This window comes from Melanerpes formicivorus, unplaced genomic scaffold (genome assembly GCF_026170545.1).
Source record: "Melanerpes formicivorus ecotype bairdi unplaced genomic scaffold, bMelFor1.0.p_v2 SCAF_50, whole genome shotgun sequence".
Taxonomy (NCBI): domain Eukaryota; kingdom Metazoa; phylum Chordata; class Aves; order Piciformes; family Picidae; genus Melanerpes; species Melanerpes formicivorus.
In genome coordinates, this window is record NW_027142402.1 from 2,513,316 (window position 1) to 2,526,695 (window position 13,380).

At 47.0% G+C, this 13,380-nt stretch overlaps 1 protein-coding gene across 1 annotated transcript in view; it reads left to right on the forward strand.

Annotated features, from left to right (window-relative positions):
• LIN28B (lin-28 homolog B) overlaps positions 1-13,380 on the forward strand; it is an 82,674-nt gene that overhangs the window by 11,237 nt on the left and 58,057 nt on the right. The window contains exon 2 of the mRNA XM_068160452.1: positions 6,213-6,400. Coding sequence (XP_068016553.1) covers positions 6,213-6,400 — 188 coding nt within the window. The remainder of the gene's footprint in view (positions 1-6,212; positions 6,401-13,380) is intronic.

Below are 13,380 nucleotides of genomic sequence, written 5' to 3' on the forward strand. Positions count from 1 at the left end.
GGGCACCGCCGCTCTTCATTTTGACCAAGTGTCATTAAACCCCGTAGTGAAACCACCCGACCTATCGGCCGGGGCCGCTCCGTCTCCCCACCGACGGCTGGCGCCTGCCTCAGACATGTCGGCTCCCAAACCCTGCTCCGGCCCAAGTGGGCGGGCGGGGGGCGAGAAGCTGCTATTTAAAACAGCGTTTCCCGGCAAGAGCTGTAGGGTTGTTACGGGCACTGTGCGAAACTACTGTATGAAAAGATGTACGTCGAGGAAAAGCCATCCCTCATCGTTGCCAGCCGCAGGAAGCGCGCAGCCGTATCCGAGATGTGTTTTGTTTTAAAAATCATAACCGTGCAGGACCCACCCTGCTTCCCGAAGTGTGCGGGAAGACATGTCACCATGTCACCGCATCCCCCGCTGGGAAGAAACCGCATTTTCTGGAAGCGTTGAACAAAAGACCGAGGGCAGAGACCCGCTCCGAGGGCCGGCGGCGGGGCTGTGCCTGCGGGCATCGGCAGAGCCCTCCCGCCCGGCTGCCGCCCGACTTTCGCTCTCCCTTACGCCCGGCGGGCAACGAGCGATTGGAAACGCGTGTGGCCCCTGTCCCCAGAGCAACGGGAACGGCCGGCGGGCCTCAGCCTCGGGCACTTCAGGGCGGCGGAAAGGGAAGGCGGTTTTGGTGCCCGAAGCCTGGGTGAGGGCTGTGGTGGGGAGGGCTGGGCGCCGGCACCACCGGCCCGGGCGTCGTTGCGGAGTCGCACAGAGCCCCCCCAGCCCCGGCGGCTGTCTGCCGTGAGGAAGCGGCTGGAATGGCCCCGCCACCACCACCCACTCCCCGGACCTCCTCCCTCCGCGTTAAGAAGAGACGGTTTCGATAGAAACCGCATAGGAAACACGACGGGCGCCGTTATCCGGTCACACAGCGGCGAGAGTGGGCCGTGCGTGGGGCAGCCGCGGAGCCCAGCGAGGGGAGAGGGGGGCAGCGGGGGCTCCCCCGCTTTTCCTGCCTGCTCGGCGGCCACAAGTGCTTGGCGGCTGGGCTTGGGAATGGGAAGTGGTGGCAGCACCTCCAGCTCAGCTTTCCAGCGTAAAGCACGCGTTTTGTTTCAAATGCGGGCGGGTTTTGGTGGGGGCTTTGTTGGTTTTGTTGTTGATTTGGGTGGTGGGGGGTTTTGCTTGTGTTGGGGTTTTTGTTTGGTTTTTGGCTTTTTTTTGGAGGTGGTGGCTTTTAAAAAAAAATATAAATAAATAAATTGTTTTTATTGCTTTAGCAAATAGAAGCCAGAGTTGGAACTTTAAAGGCTTGAGGAAGGTGGCAACATGGAAATTCAACACCACTGGTTTGGGTTACACAGTTTCAAGTGAAAGCTTACTGTACACTTCCACAAAATTCCCTGCTTCCTAGAACGGTCTTGACCAAAATTAGCAGTGTAGCAAAATCTCGGGATAGAAATAAATATCTTCCTCCTTTTCTTAATATGTGAACTATTAACATTAAACTGTTGTTTGTTGTTGTTGTTGTTGGGCTTTTTCCCTTTTTTATTTCCCCTACCAACTAGTTTCTTCTGTGGGGCTTTCTTCCCCCTTTATCCTCTTGGCTTCTCCCCCTTCCCCCAGTTCTTCGGGAATGGATTTTGGAAGGGTCTTAGTGGGTTGGGTTATTTTTCTTTCTCTTTTTTTTCTCCTTTCTCCCCTTTTTTTTTTTTTCCTTTTTTTTTCTTTTTTTTCCGGAGAGTTCCCAGCTGGCAACAGCTCTCTCTACCTTCCACCAAACTTGAAAGGCTGATGTCCCTTGCAGGAAATGAATGAGTCGATAACATCTGACACCAGTGACCAGTCCAGTGACCCCAACCTTAATTCCACTAATACTGGAGGCCTGAAAAATCTCAGTAAAGACCCTTTGCAAATCCACCCCCACCACACATTTCCATTTCACAAAGCGTGCGTTTCTTTTGCGGTGTAAGAAGTCCTCTGCAACAAATTATCATTTATTGACCCGGGTTTGTAGTTTTCCATTTGTTCATCGAAGAAATTATCCCGGGTTCTCTATTAACTGAAATTTGCTGGCAACGTTTTGTCCATTTAATGAATCCCAGCAACTCCTTTCTGTCTGTTTAACCAATGTTCTAGCCTCCGAGGAATTTTGGTACCAAATGCCGTTAAAATAAATCAATCTGACAAAACAAAACACAACACAAAACACCAAAAAAAAAAGAAAAGAAAAATCAAACGAAAAATAATTGCCAAACAACCACCAAAAAAAAAAACCCACCACCAAACCCAAACCACCAACCAAAACCCAAAGGTGGAAAAAAACCCAAACCAACCAAACAAAAAAAAGAACAACCCACCCTAACAATAAATAAAGACTTCCACAACGGTTAAAGAGAACGCTTTTAATCTTTTTATTAGGGGAAGAGACAGAAAGAGATCGTCGGTCTGCTATAAGAAAAGTGGTTTGGGGTGCTTTAACTAAGTGGAGTAAGCATTTATTTTGTATTTATATATATATATATATATTTTTCCCCCTTCCAATAATCTTAATTTCTTGTTTCCAGCCGGGTTTTCGCGTGTGTAAAAATCTCGCACATTTATTACACGCAAGATATCGTCCCGGTCATAAGATCCGAGCATATAAAATTACTGGTGATGTAATATTGTAAAATAATCGCTGTTGTAAAGGGGGAAGGGAGGTTACGAGCTAAAATGAAAGAAAGAAGGAAAGGGGGGGGAAAGGTGGTATGCTGCCTGAATGCGTAAGGCAGGTCAGTGTAGGAAGTCGACCTCCGCTGTTGAAATAACCTATAGGAAATTTACGGTTGAAGACTGCAAAGGAATTTCAGGATTTAAAGCTTCTGCTCCACTTGCCAGGCTGCTTGGAGCTCGTAGCCTTTTGCCCACCCTCGCTTCTTTCTAGCAAAGGATCAAACCCAGCACCTTGGTCTTTCACACAGCAGTGAGGCGCTAGCCAGGGAATTTGCGCGTTCCTGAAAGACAACAAAAGGAGTAAACAGGCCCGTGGGGGCACAGGCGTCCCCCTTAATTGGGCAGACTGATCGACGCCACTTCCCAAACAACAGCAAGTGCTTTGCAAATGCATAAACCCCTTGTATTCGGGTGCTGCACCGAACCGGTGGTTGCTTTGGCTTTTGTTTTGTGTGTGTCCTTAGGATAAGACAGGAGGGGGGAGAAGGGGGGTTAATAAGAAAGTAATTGAGCCCAGGTTTGAACAAGGTACAAGCAACGCTTATACAACACTGGATGTGAACTGAGGTTACATGCGAGTAGGGGAGGAAAGAGGACACAGAATCGGATATTTTCATACCTCCGTCTGTACCTTTACAATGAAGGAGCAAGGACAGATGGGGAACACAACGGAACCGCGGCACCCAACAGGCGCGGGGGGGGGGGTGGGGGTGGGGCGTTTGCACTGGCTTTACGTTTCTTTTAATATCTTTAAAGTAAGGGTTTGGCCGCAACTGCAGCGGTAGCAGGGCTGGCGAGCAGGTTGTGGCTATGTACCTGCAGGAGCAGAAGGGGCTGCGCCTTCCTAGGGGGGTGTGCGCGGCTGTCACCGAGCCCGTTACACAGCACACATTGCTTTCCTGAGTTGGATCCCCCCCTCCCGCTGGCAGCCAAGACTTAAAACAGCAGCAGCAGCCCCCGGCCAGCGCTATTCCTCCCCCTCTTTGTCCTCTTGTCTTTTTCCTCTGGCTTTTTTTTTTTTTTCCTCCTTTTTTTCCGCCTACCTCCTCTCTAGCAAATCCCTTTCTCTGTCACTCCTCCTCTCCCTCTCCCTTTCCCTCTCCTTCTCCCTCTCCCCCGCTCTCCCGGCGAACAATCGCTGCTGATTGAGGTTCACTCCCAATACCAGGCTTGAAAACTGGGCTCTTATTTAGGAAGTCATTAATCACATCCCCTCCCCCGGAAAGAGATGGCGGAGTAAACCTGTGAAGTACAATTCCGCGCCCCCCTCCCTCCCCCTCTAGAAATGTTTCAAACCTCCGCAACATTCTGGGCCATATTAAGGTGGTATGGCGTTTCCGGAGCGTTTTAGCTCGGTTTGTTTGTTTGTTTTGTTTAAATACCACATTAGGAATGTGAAGCACGGGCAGCGGCAGCACACGCGTGGACACACACACACACACACACGTTCATGGACATACGTGCACGTGAACATGCATACATGAGCGAGCACATACATGCCCACCACGCACCTACACTCACATGAAGACACGCATACATGCATACACACACATGAGCACACACACATGCACGCACACACACCTACATGCATACAAATGCGTAGGGAGCAGCAGGTTCCCCGCCCCCCCGTAGGGGCTCTGGGTGGCTTTTTCCCGCGGGTGGAAGCCACGGTGTGGTTTTTACTAGCCCCGGTATTTTGCACATCGGTGCCTCCCTCCACACCTAGTGCACGTTTACGGGCACGGCTGTGCTCCGTTTGTGAGCACAGGACCGTTTCGGTTGGAAGAGATCTTTTAAAATCAAGGCCGGTCTTGCATCACGCCTGGGGCTGGGGGACCCACCCTCACCCCCCCACACCCCTGGGGCTGGGGGACCCACCCTCACCCCCCCACACCCCCTCTACAGGTTATCTGTTGTTCTCTGGGCTACATCTGCACACACGCGGATCTCCCTACGTATTTTTGCATGCACAGGAGCGCAGAAAGCCCAGAATAAATACGTCATCTCGATTTCCCGTCAAGAAGCGTGCAGATTAGCTGTTGGGGAAAAAAAATAAAAGAAAGAAAAGAAAGGGGAAGAAAAAAAAAAAGAAAAAAAAAAAGAAAGGGAAAAAAAAGAAAGGGAAAAAAAATCGTGTTGGCAATTTCTTGTTCATTCATAAATTCTTTCGGCGTGTCAGCCTGGTTGCAATGGCGATTGGCTGCTCCTGGCTGCTGCCAGCCCCTGAAGGAGCCGATGTGAAATTAGTAGCAAGAAAGCATGTAATTGAGCGAGTCACGTGTGCACAGGGGGCCAGAAACGCAGCCAGAGAGAAGAGGGGAAAAAATCCAAAGAGGGAAAGCACATTAGACCATGCGAGCTAAATTTGCGATCGTTCCAAAGCAGGATGTTAGATTAATGCCGAAGACCACCTCGATCCACAGGGAAAGTTTTCATCTCAGCAGTTTGGAGCAGAGGGCCCGTGGGGCAACATGGCCGAAGGTTAATTTTTTTCCCTTATTTCCCCCCCCCTTCCTCCCTCCCCTATTGTTTTACTATGATTTTCGCTCTCCCTCTTCCCCCCCCATCTCCCCCTTTCCTTCCCCCCTCACACCCCCCCTCCCCCCCAAACCCTCCCTTTTCACCCAACTCTGCATTACCCTTTTTGAGCAGCTCGCTCAAGGGGGCTTTCTCCAAACCCATTGTTACCCAGCTCAGAAACTGTTCCGTACCGCCCACCCCGATTCACAACTTGAAAAGCTTTCAGGGGGCTATTGTTTGAATTGTTCCTGTTTGATTAAGCACAGTTGCGGTGGTGGGATGAGAAAACGGCCCTACACCTGTCCCAACTTTAACTCAAAGTTTATGCCAAGGAGGGATGGAGACACGTTGGAAAATAGTGGTTTCGGCGCTGCATGTGCAATAACCAGTTGTGCAATCTACCCAATTTTGCTTATTCTCTCTCCTCCACCCCTCCTCGGCCGGATCCCCCCCCCCCCCCCTTCGCCCCCACCCACCCCCCACCCCCCTGAGTCCTGTGCCTTGCGAGGAGAGACTAATTGGGCTGAGAATTTCTGTTGAGCAATGGGATCGGTCTTAAACCAGCAATATCCAAGTAAAGTATCGCGTTCCGTGCTGTAATGGGACTGGAAGATGGAGTTAAATGGAAAAATAGACGTGTGGAGGGAAACGTGGGCTGCCCTGGGCAGAGGCAGAGGGGCAGCCTCCGTACGCTGTTTCCTTTCGGGAACCTCCGGTGATTTTAAACTTTTAACGTATTTTGGGGACGAAGTTATTTATTTTAGCATTTAAAACAAGAAAAAAAAAGAAAAAAACAAAAGCTCTTTTTACAGTTTGCTCTTCCCCTCCTCCCCGTTTTGTTCGCCTTTTTCCCCCCCTGTAGTAAAGGATGTTACCATAATTTAACTCTTTACTTTGCATCTTGTTTCCCCCCCCTTCTTTCTTTTTCTCCCCCCTCTCCCTCCCCACCCCCCCCCCCCTCAACCCACACCCCCTCCCCGCCTTTCCCTCATCCTCAGCAGGGGCGAGTAAAGGTGGAGACGAGCCCGGGAAGTTGCCGGAGCAGGAAGAAGAGGAGGAATCCCAGGTTTTGCACGGAACCGGCCATTGCAAATGGTTCAATGTGAGAATGGGATTCGGGTTCATCTCCATGAGCAACCGAGAAGGAAGCCCCTTGGAGTCTCCGGTTGATGTCTTTGTACACCAAGTAAGACTCATTTAATTTTTTTCCCTTCCATCTTCTGCCTGCCAGAACTTGGCTGAGTTCAGTGTGACTCCGGCTTCATGTGAAGAGCAGTAGCCTTAATTTTCCGAGGTGTTTAGGTACATCTGTAATTAAAAAGTCGCCTTAGGTAGTGGTTTTGTTGGCAGCGGCCAAATTGAGTTGATAAGGTTGTTAGATTGTGCTTAGTGCCCGTGGCTGGAGATTTGTGCAGAGGGATAATGTTGTTTCTTCATTTCTTCCTCCTGGCTTAGAATCCTGTCCTGTGCTTTGTATTTGTTTTCCAGTGCTATGTTTCTCTCTTTTTCTTTTTTTTTTGGACAAGGTTTATCATTTGTTACTAGACTGCTCACGAGCAGATAGAGCTTTCCTTGGAAACCGATTAAAATTGAGCTCGGGAAAGGATAAAGAGATGTCGGCTTTCGTTCAGATAACATTTTTAATGCCATTTACAACGCCTTTTCTTGTAAACATCGAATTGCTTTTTTAAAAGCTCATCTGAGATTAGTTAGTGAAATGAAGGCGTAATGATGGTGGTGTTTTGCAGTAACTCAGACCTGGAAGTGTCCCTGTGGTGACACGCTGAGGCGTGCATGTGGTTTGGGTGGGTGGGTTTTAAATATTTCTTCCTCGATCATTTAAAGAAAGAAAGAAAGAAAAAGGACTGAGTAAAGGATCCAGACCTAAAGTCTCTGGGAGGCTGCTGGGGAGAGAAGGAGCCTGTGGCCGCTGGTTTGGTTTTTAAGCACAGCGGCACGAACGGTGTGTTTATCTTCTGAATGGGGAAGCTGCTGTAGGAGTGCCTTCAGAGGAGCTTCAGAGGCAAGATTCGTGCAAAATGAGGATGAAAGGCACTTTCCCCGAGGTCTGTAGCGTGGTTTGTGAAGAAGGAGCTTGTGTAGACCTTCCTTGGTTGTTCTCTTGCTCTCCAGTCCCAACAGCGCTATTTTGAGTGTCACCCTCCTTCTCCGGGCTCAGCGGAGTGGTGTCAGGTAAAGAGACCATTTTGGGGTTGGCTTAGGGCCATGTTAGGAAGGCAGAAAGGCTTCTGCACTTGTGACGTGGTTGTCCATTTTCTATGACGTTGGCAGTGACGGGGCGGGGGGGGGCTGTTCCGTGATCAGATATCGATTCTCTTTTAATGTTCCGTTTGACGGCCCGGCCTTACTCGGCGGTAACTTTAACCAGGCTTTTAAAAAGCAATGTACCTTTCACGAGGCTTTAATAAAAGGGTGACTGAAACTTAGCGAGGCAGCTGCTGGGGCACATTGCCTTGCTTCTTGGCGGCGGTGGGAGTGATTCCTGATCTTTGCCGTCTTACACACACCTTAAGGGCTTCCACATCGGTGTTAGCTGCTTGCGTTTGGAATTGTGTGCAAAGTGAAGAACAGTGAACTTACTAAACTCTTACATGTCCTGTTTTGTGCTGACCTATGAAGTACCTCCCCACCCCACTCCCTTTTCCTTTTTCTTTCCAGGATTGAATGAATTTTAACACTTAGAAGAAGCAATCTTTCTCCTTACCCCCCGCCCCCTTTCCCATCTTGGTACCATTTTCTGTCATGAAATGGCTCTTTTCGGTTCCATAAATTTACCTTTTTATCCCTAAACCCTTTCCCTTCATCTCATTTTCTGTTTAAACACGTCATCCTTTTTGCCTCTCAGATAATAGAAGGCAAACATCAGAAGCATTGCAGCCTTTGTTAATAAAACACATTTGGAAACCAGGATATTAGAGCTGTGGAAGCAGGGAAGTGTTGAACTCTGCTGGGTGATAACGTGATGCATTTAAATCATAGCAGACATGATCTGCTGTCCCTTAATGGAAAGTGGTCAGAGAGAATAATAAAGTACCTGAGAAATCTGGAAGTCACCACTCATGTGTGTCACCTAAAGGAGAGGGTGAAAAGGAAACGTTAGACATGTTTGGTTCTCCTTTAATAAACTATCATTTATTGATATCCTGTGGTTGCTAGGACATGGCACAGTGGAAAATAGCATGTTTGGTTGCATGGTCACTGTGCACCTCAGTCATTTGGAGCATTTCTTAGATGTTTTACTGAGGGAAGCTAGGAGCAGCCTGCCTTTCAACAAAGAAAATGCATTTCTCACCTTTTTTCTTTCTGATGAAATCTAGGGATTGATAAACTTCACAGTGAGAGGAAATCTTTCTGTCAGTCCAAAGCAGAACTGCCCTGTTTGATGTGGTGGGGAGAAGCAGGATCTGGTTTGTTGTGTAGATAATTTACATTAATTTATAGACTGCTCTGTGTTAGCTGGCCAGTGGTAACAGCAGCAGCCAGGGCATGAAAATGACTTTAAAGCAGTAAAGTTATTTAACAGTGCTGCTTCTTGTACAGGAGGGGCTGTTGCCTGAAGAGTGACTGCAGCCTGTTCCTGTTAGTTGCATTAATCTGAAAAACTTGGTGATGTGAAAAGGCCTTTTCAAGGCAAATATGTTAATTAGTTGAAACAATATATTGCTGTTCAAAACTGCCTGGAAAGCTCTTCATTTATTTAAGTGTGCACTCACTCCTGCAAGGTTTGTGGCTGCTAGTGGCACTTTATACAGGCAGACAGTCTGAGCAGAGCAAAGAAGCTTCCGTCTGACTTAGCCCAAGTCCTGTCCAAGCTAGGCTGAATCTTGCAACAGGACTTGGGCTTCCTTACCTTTTCTTGCCGAGGTCATGCCTAGTTGATGGGATTTTTGCTAACAGAAAAAAAATCACTGGCTGTCAAGTCAAAATTCCTGCAATAGTTGAAGCTCATTACACCTTAGACTTCTGAGCCTGCAATAAATCACTTTGCTTTCTGCTTGCAGTTCTCCCCCTTGGTTGTGTGCAGGCTGGAGTCACATTTTTGTGAGCTCTGTGCTTTGCCTAATTGTGCCCATTGATATTTTTAGAGGACAATGCTTCTCTTTAGGATTCTCTTTCCCTTCACCTAATGAAAGTTCTGTTCATGAAACAGAGCTTTTTTAGCAGTATTGAGCTTTTCACTCTACATTTTAAATCCTTCCTTCAGCACTAATCATTTTGTTTGATCTCTGAACCGCCTTCAGGTTGTTGTCCTTCTGGTAATGAGGTACCCAGAACTAAAGGCATTATTTAAGGTGGAAACACATCAGCCATCATCGTGTGTGTGTGCATCCCTCTGTGTTACAATGTACATTTGAGACATTTACAGACAGCTAGACACTTGGTGTCCTTTTTCAGCTTTATGCTGAGGACATTTATGAACATCTACCTTGTTAGTGTCCTTTCCCAGCTTGATTCTGGGGACATTTACAAGCATCTACAATCTTAGTGCCCTTTTTCAGCTTTATCCTAGGGATGTTTGCAAACATCTACACTCTGAGTGTCCCATTCCAGCTTTATTCTGGGGACATTTACAAATATCTACATTCTTAGTGTCCTTTTTTCCAGCTTTATTCTGATATAACTCCTAGCTTTAAGTCAGCTGTTTGAGTCATTTCAGCATTAGACAGAAATTACAAGCCCTAAACCCAATCTGATTTCTCCAAGGCAAATCATGGCCAACTTCTTGTTTTACCACAAATGAAGAGCAGTCAGTGTCAGCCCTTTGTTAGATCCAGGGAATGAGCACCTTCCTGACTTGGGCTCAGTATTGTCATCTGGACTTTTAATAGGTTAGGACAGAAGAAGTGATACAGCTTGATGCTCTTTTATGATGTGAATTCTGCACATAGTTGTGTGTGAGCAGCTCTTGTTAAATTTTACAAGGTCTATTTCTCAAAGGGTGAAACAGAACTGGAGAGGAGAGGTGGGTGAAACCTTTAGTGGTGCACAGGAAAAGGTCTCCATTGCTCAGAAGAGCTCAAGCTCTCATGGAAGCAGAGAAAAGGATGGTGTTTGTTACCTTGCTGTGTTTTTATTTGGCATGTTCAAAATCGCACACACAGTTTGGATGTGTACAGCCTCTTTTGGATGCTGGCAGAAAGACAAAAAGCTTTGGAATCTTTCTTTGCTCTCATTGTGTATGGACTGTTAGAAAAGTGTCTACTTTCCTTGCTTAGCATAGAGCCCAGGTGTTAAAGCTGATAAGGATGAGTAGGTTGCTGGCTGTAAAGAGATACAGTTGAATACATTTTAGGGGGGAATATCAAGGGTGATAATTTTATGTTCTGGGTAATGTCTTCCAGGATGAGATGGATTGTTTGGTTTAGAAGGTGTTTGTTGGGCTGCATTAAAGGATTGACAGAGGATTTCTGGACTGGGACCTTCAACACAATCCTTCTGTGGGATCCTCTTTTATGAGATGGGGAGAGGAAGGAAGGGAGGGGCAGCATGCAGGAGGTGGTGTATTTTGTTTGCTCATTAAAGGAGCATGGTTGGTTTGAAATTTGTCACTTTCATCTGGACTGTTGCTGCAAGTTACTGTTGGGACAAGATTGGATAAAACAGGAAGAGTCTCTTTTTTGCATTGAGGTCTTTGCTGCACTGTCCTCTGTGCATGGTGAAGTTTGCTCTCCTTCTTGCAAGTACCTGTGACAAAAGGAGGGGAAATTGCTGAGACTATTCAGTTATGATTGTAAAGAGAAGAATAAATGGGAAATGAGACATGTAAGCCACAGCTGAAAAGTCTTTTCCCTTAATCTGACTGACCATCCTTGTTGATGATTAACCAGGTGCCTGTTCTGTGAGTTCCTAGGAGAACAGCCACAGCTGATCTACTTTTTGGAGCATCAAGTTGGGCATGGCATGATACACTGAATGCTGACTTCTTGCAATGTGGATCCTGTGCTTTTACAGGGATGCATTCATTCATCTAGCACATCTTTTCCATCTCTTCACTATTAGGAGCCTGTTAAAAGCTGCTTAAATGCTCAGGATAACTGGAAGTAGGCAAGTAGGATCAATATCAGTATTGCTCCTTATTATGAAATATGACATAGCAATATCTTTTTGAAGGCATCTTTGACTTCTGCTGGTCACCAGGCAAGCCCAGCCCTAACCAAAACAAAAGTGGCTAGCAGGATTTAGAGAGGGAAGCTGAGGAAGGAAGCGAATGGGGAGTAAACCTGTGTCTGCAGTGAGCAGATCCTGCAAAGATCAGAGGTGGGCATCCAGGTCTGTTCAGCAGCTTCAATATGTGTAGAATCTGGAGTGGGTAGCTGCTGCAGAGCTGGAGCCAAGCATTGGCACACACCAGTTGTGCTGGAGCGTACTGAGAGACTTTAAATTATGGGGACTGTGGATTTGTGGAGTACTGCAGCCTTGTTTGGGCCTTTATTTATTTATTTAGACTACTAATTAGCCCAGTCCCACATTTCAAGTCCTAGACAGATGGCAAAATACTTCACTGAGGGGCTTGATGGCAGTCTGAAGAGACCTGTAATTTGGTATTCAAGTTATGGAGCTGCCATCTGTGGAAATACCTCCCAGATTTCATCTTTTTACTCCTAAAGCCAAGATTACAGTGCATTTTCATCAAGAGATGTGTTTAAGGGAATGGCAAGTCCCATTAAATCTAAGTGGTGTTGAATCAGATAATATTTTTGCTGAAGAAACTGAAACATTAGATGATGGCAAGCAAAAATGACAAACGGCCCAAGGAGAGCTCTGCAGTGGGACTCTTGTCTTGAGAGAGATTTCCCTCCTTGGCAGAGCAGTCAGCAGAGCCTTCCCAGAGCCTGCTGCCCTCCTTTTCTCCAAGGCTGAGGAAGCTGTGCACAGGGTTTATGGTACTAGAACGAAGAGGATATTTTGTCTGGGGCACAAACGTGAGGTATCAAAGCAGAGATGAACTGAAGCTAAAAGGAAACAAATTGTCAGACTGGGGGGAAAATGCCACTGCTGTTGCTTGTCCTGGTTTGTAACTACATTACTGAGGTAAGAAGTCTATCTAGAGACAGACAGTTTGGGTTTAGAGTCTTTACAAAGTGTACTTCCATGGAAATACCGTTTGTCTTCCTCCTGTAAGCCATGTCACAAAAGCCCTCTTGTCTTCCCCTGCTAACCATCAACAGAAGCAAAATTAGAGCCATCAGTTTCTACAAAGGTGGATAGAAGTGACTCTGGAGGTGTCATTTGAGATCCCAGGAACCCAGAAATCCCAGCTTAAAGATGTTCATGATGTTTCTTAAAGACAAAGAAATACAGACATGCAGATTATGCTTTGAAGTCCCTGTATTTAAGGGTGCTTTTCTTCTCCCCTTTCTGTTAAATCATCTCAAAGTTCTCATGACTGATAGAAAGGTATTTTGGGACAGTTATTCAGGACAGGTCTGGACTAGCTTTTGCTTTGCTGGCTGTCACTGGTGAAAGCAGTGAATCCCCAAATTGCTTTTACATCAGCAGAGTCTCATTAAACACCCTTGGATGGAAGGTGGGGAAGTGTTTCTGATTGCTTGAGCATATTTAGTTGGAGAAATTGGCTTTTTCTCAGATTATTCTGTCTGGTCCTGACTTCAAATGAAGGGGGGTTAACTCCTTGGGAGATGGTTAAAGGGAATTCCAGATCCCCACTCCAGAGATGGCTCAGCTGCTTGCAGAGCAGCTGTGGAAACTGCTGCAAGTTTTACAGGCCATGGTATTAAGGGAAACTGGCACTGATTTTGATTTTTCTCTTAACATGCAAAGCTGTAACATGCAGCAGCTCAGCAGCTGCTCTGCAAGCAGCTGAGTTGGCTTTGGAGTGGCAGCTTGCTGAACAGGTGGAGGTTGAGACTCCTGCAGCCACCCTTCTTGGTGGGAGTCCTCCAGCCACGATTATACTTTCATATTTGGCAGCAGCACTGCTGCCTGAGTAAGCTTCAAGAGCTTTTACAGCACTGCCTGTTGGGCTAGCCTAAATGCTTGTGAAAGCTGCATGGCAGCCCCAGCTGGGGAAAGTTTGGGGGTTGTATCAGATTTTTGTCATTTTCTGCATCACAGAAGCCCCACAATCCCCACAAGTATGCAACCAAGCATCTGCCAAGAGCGAGGTGAGGATTGGAGCTGGTA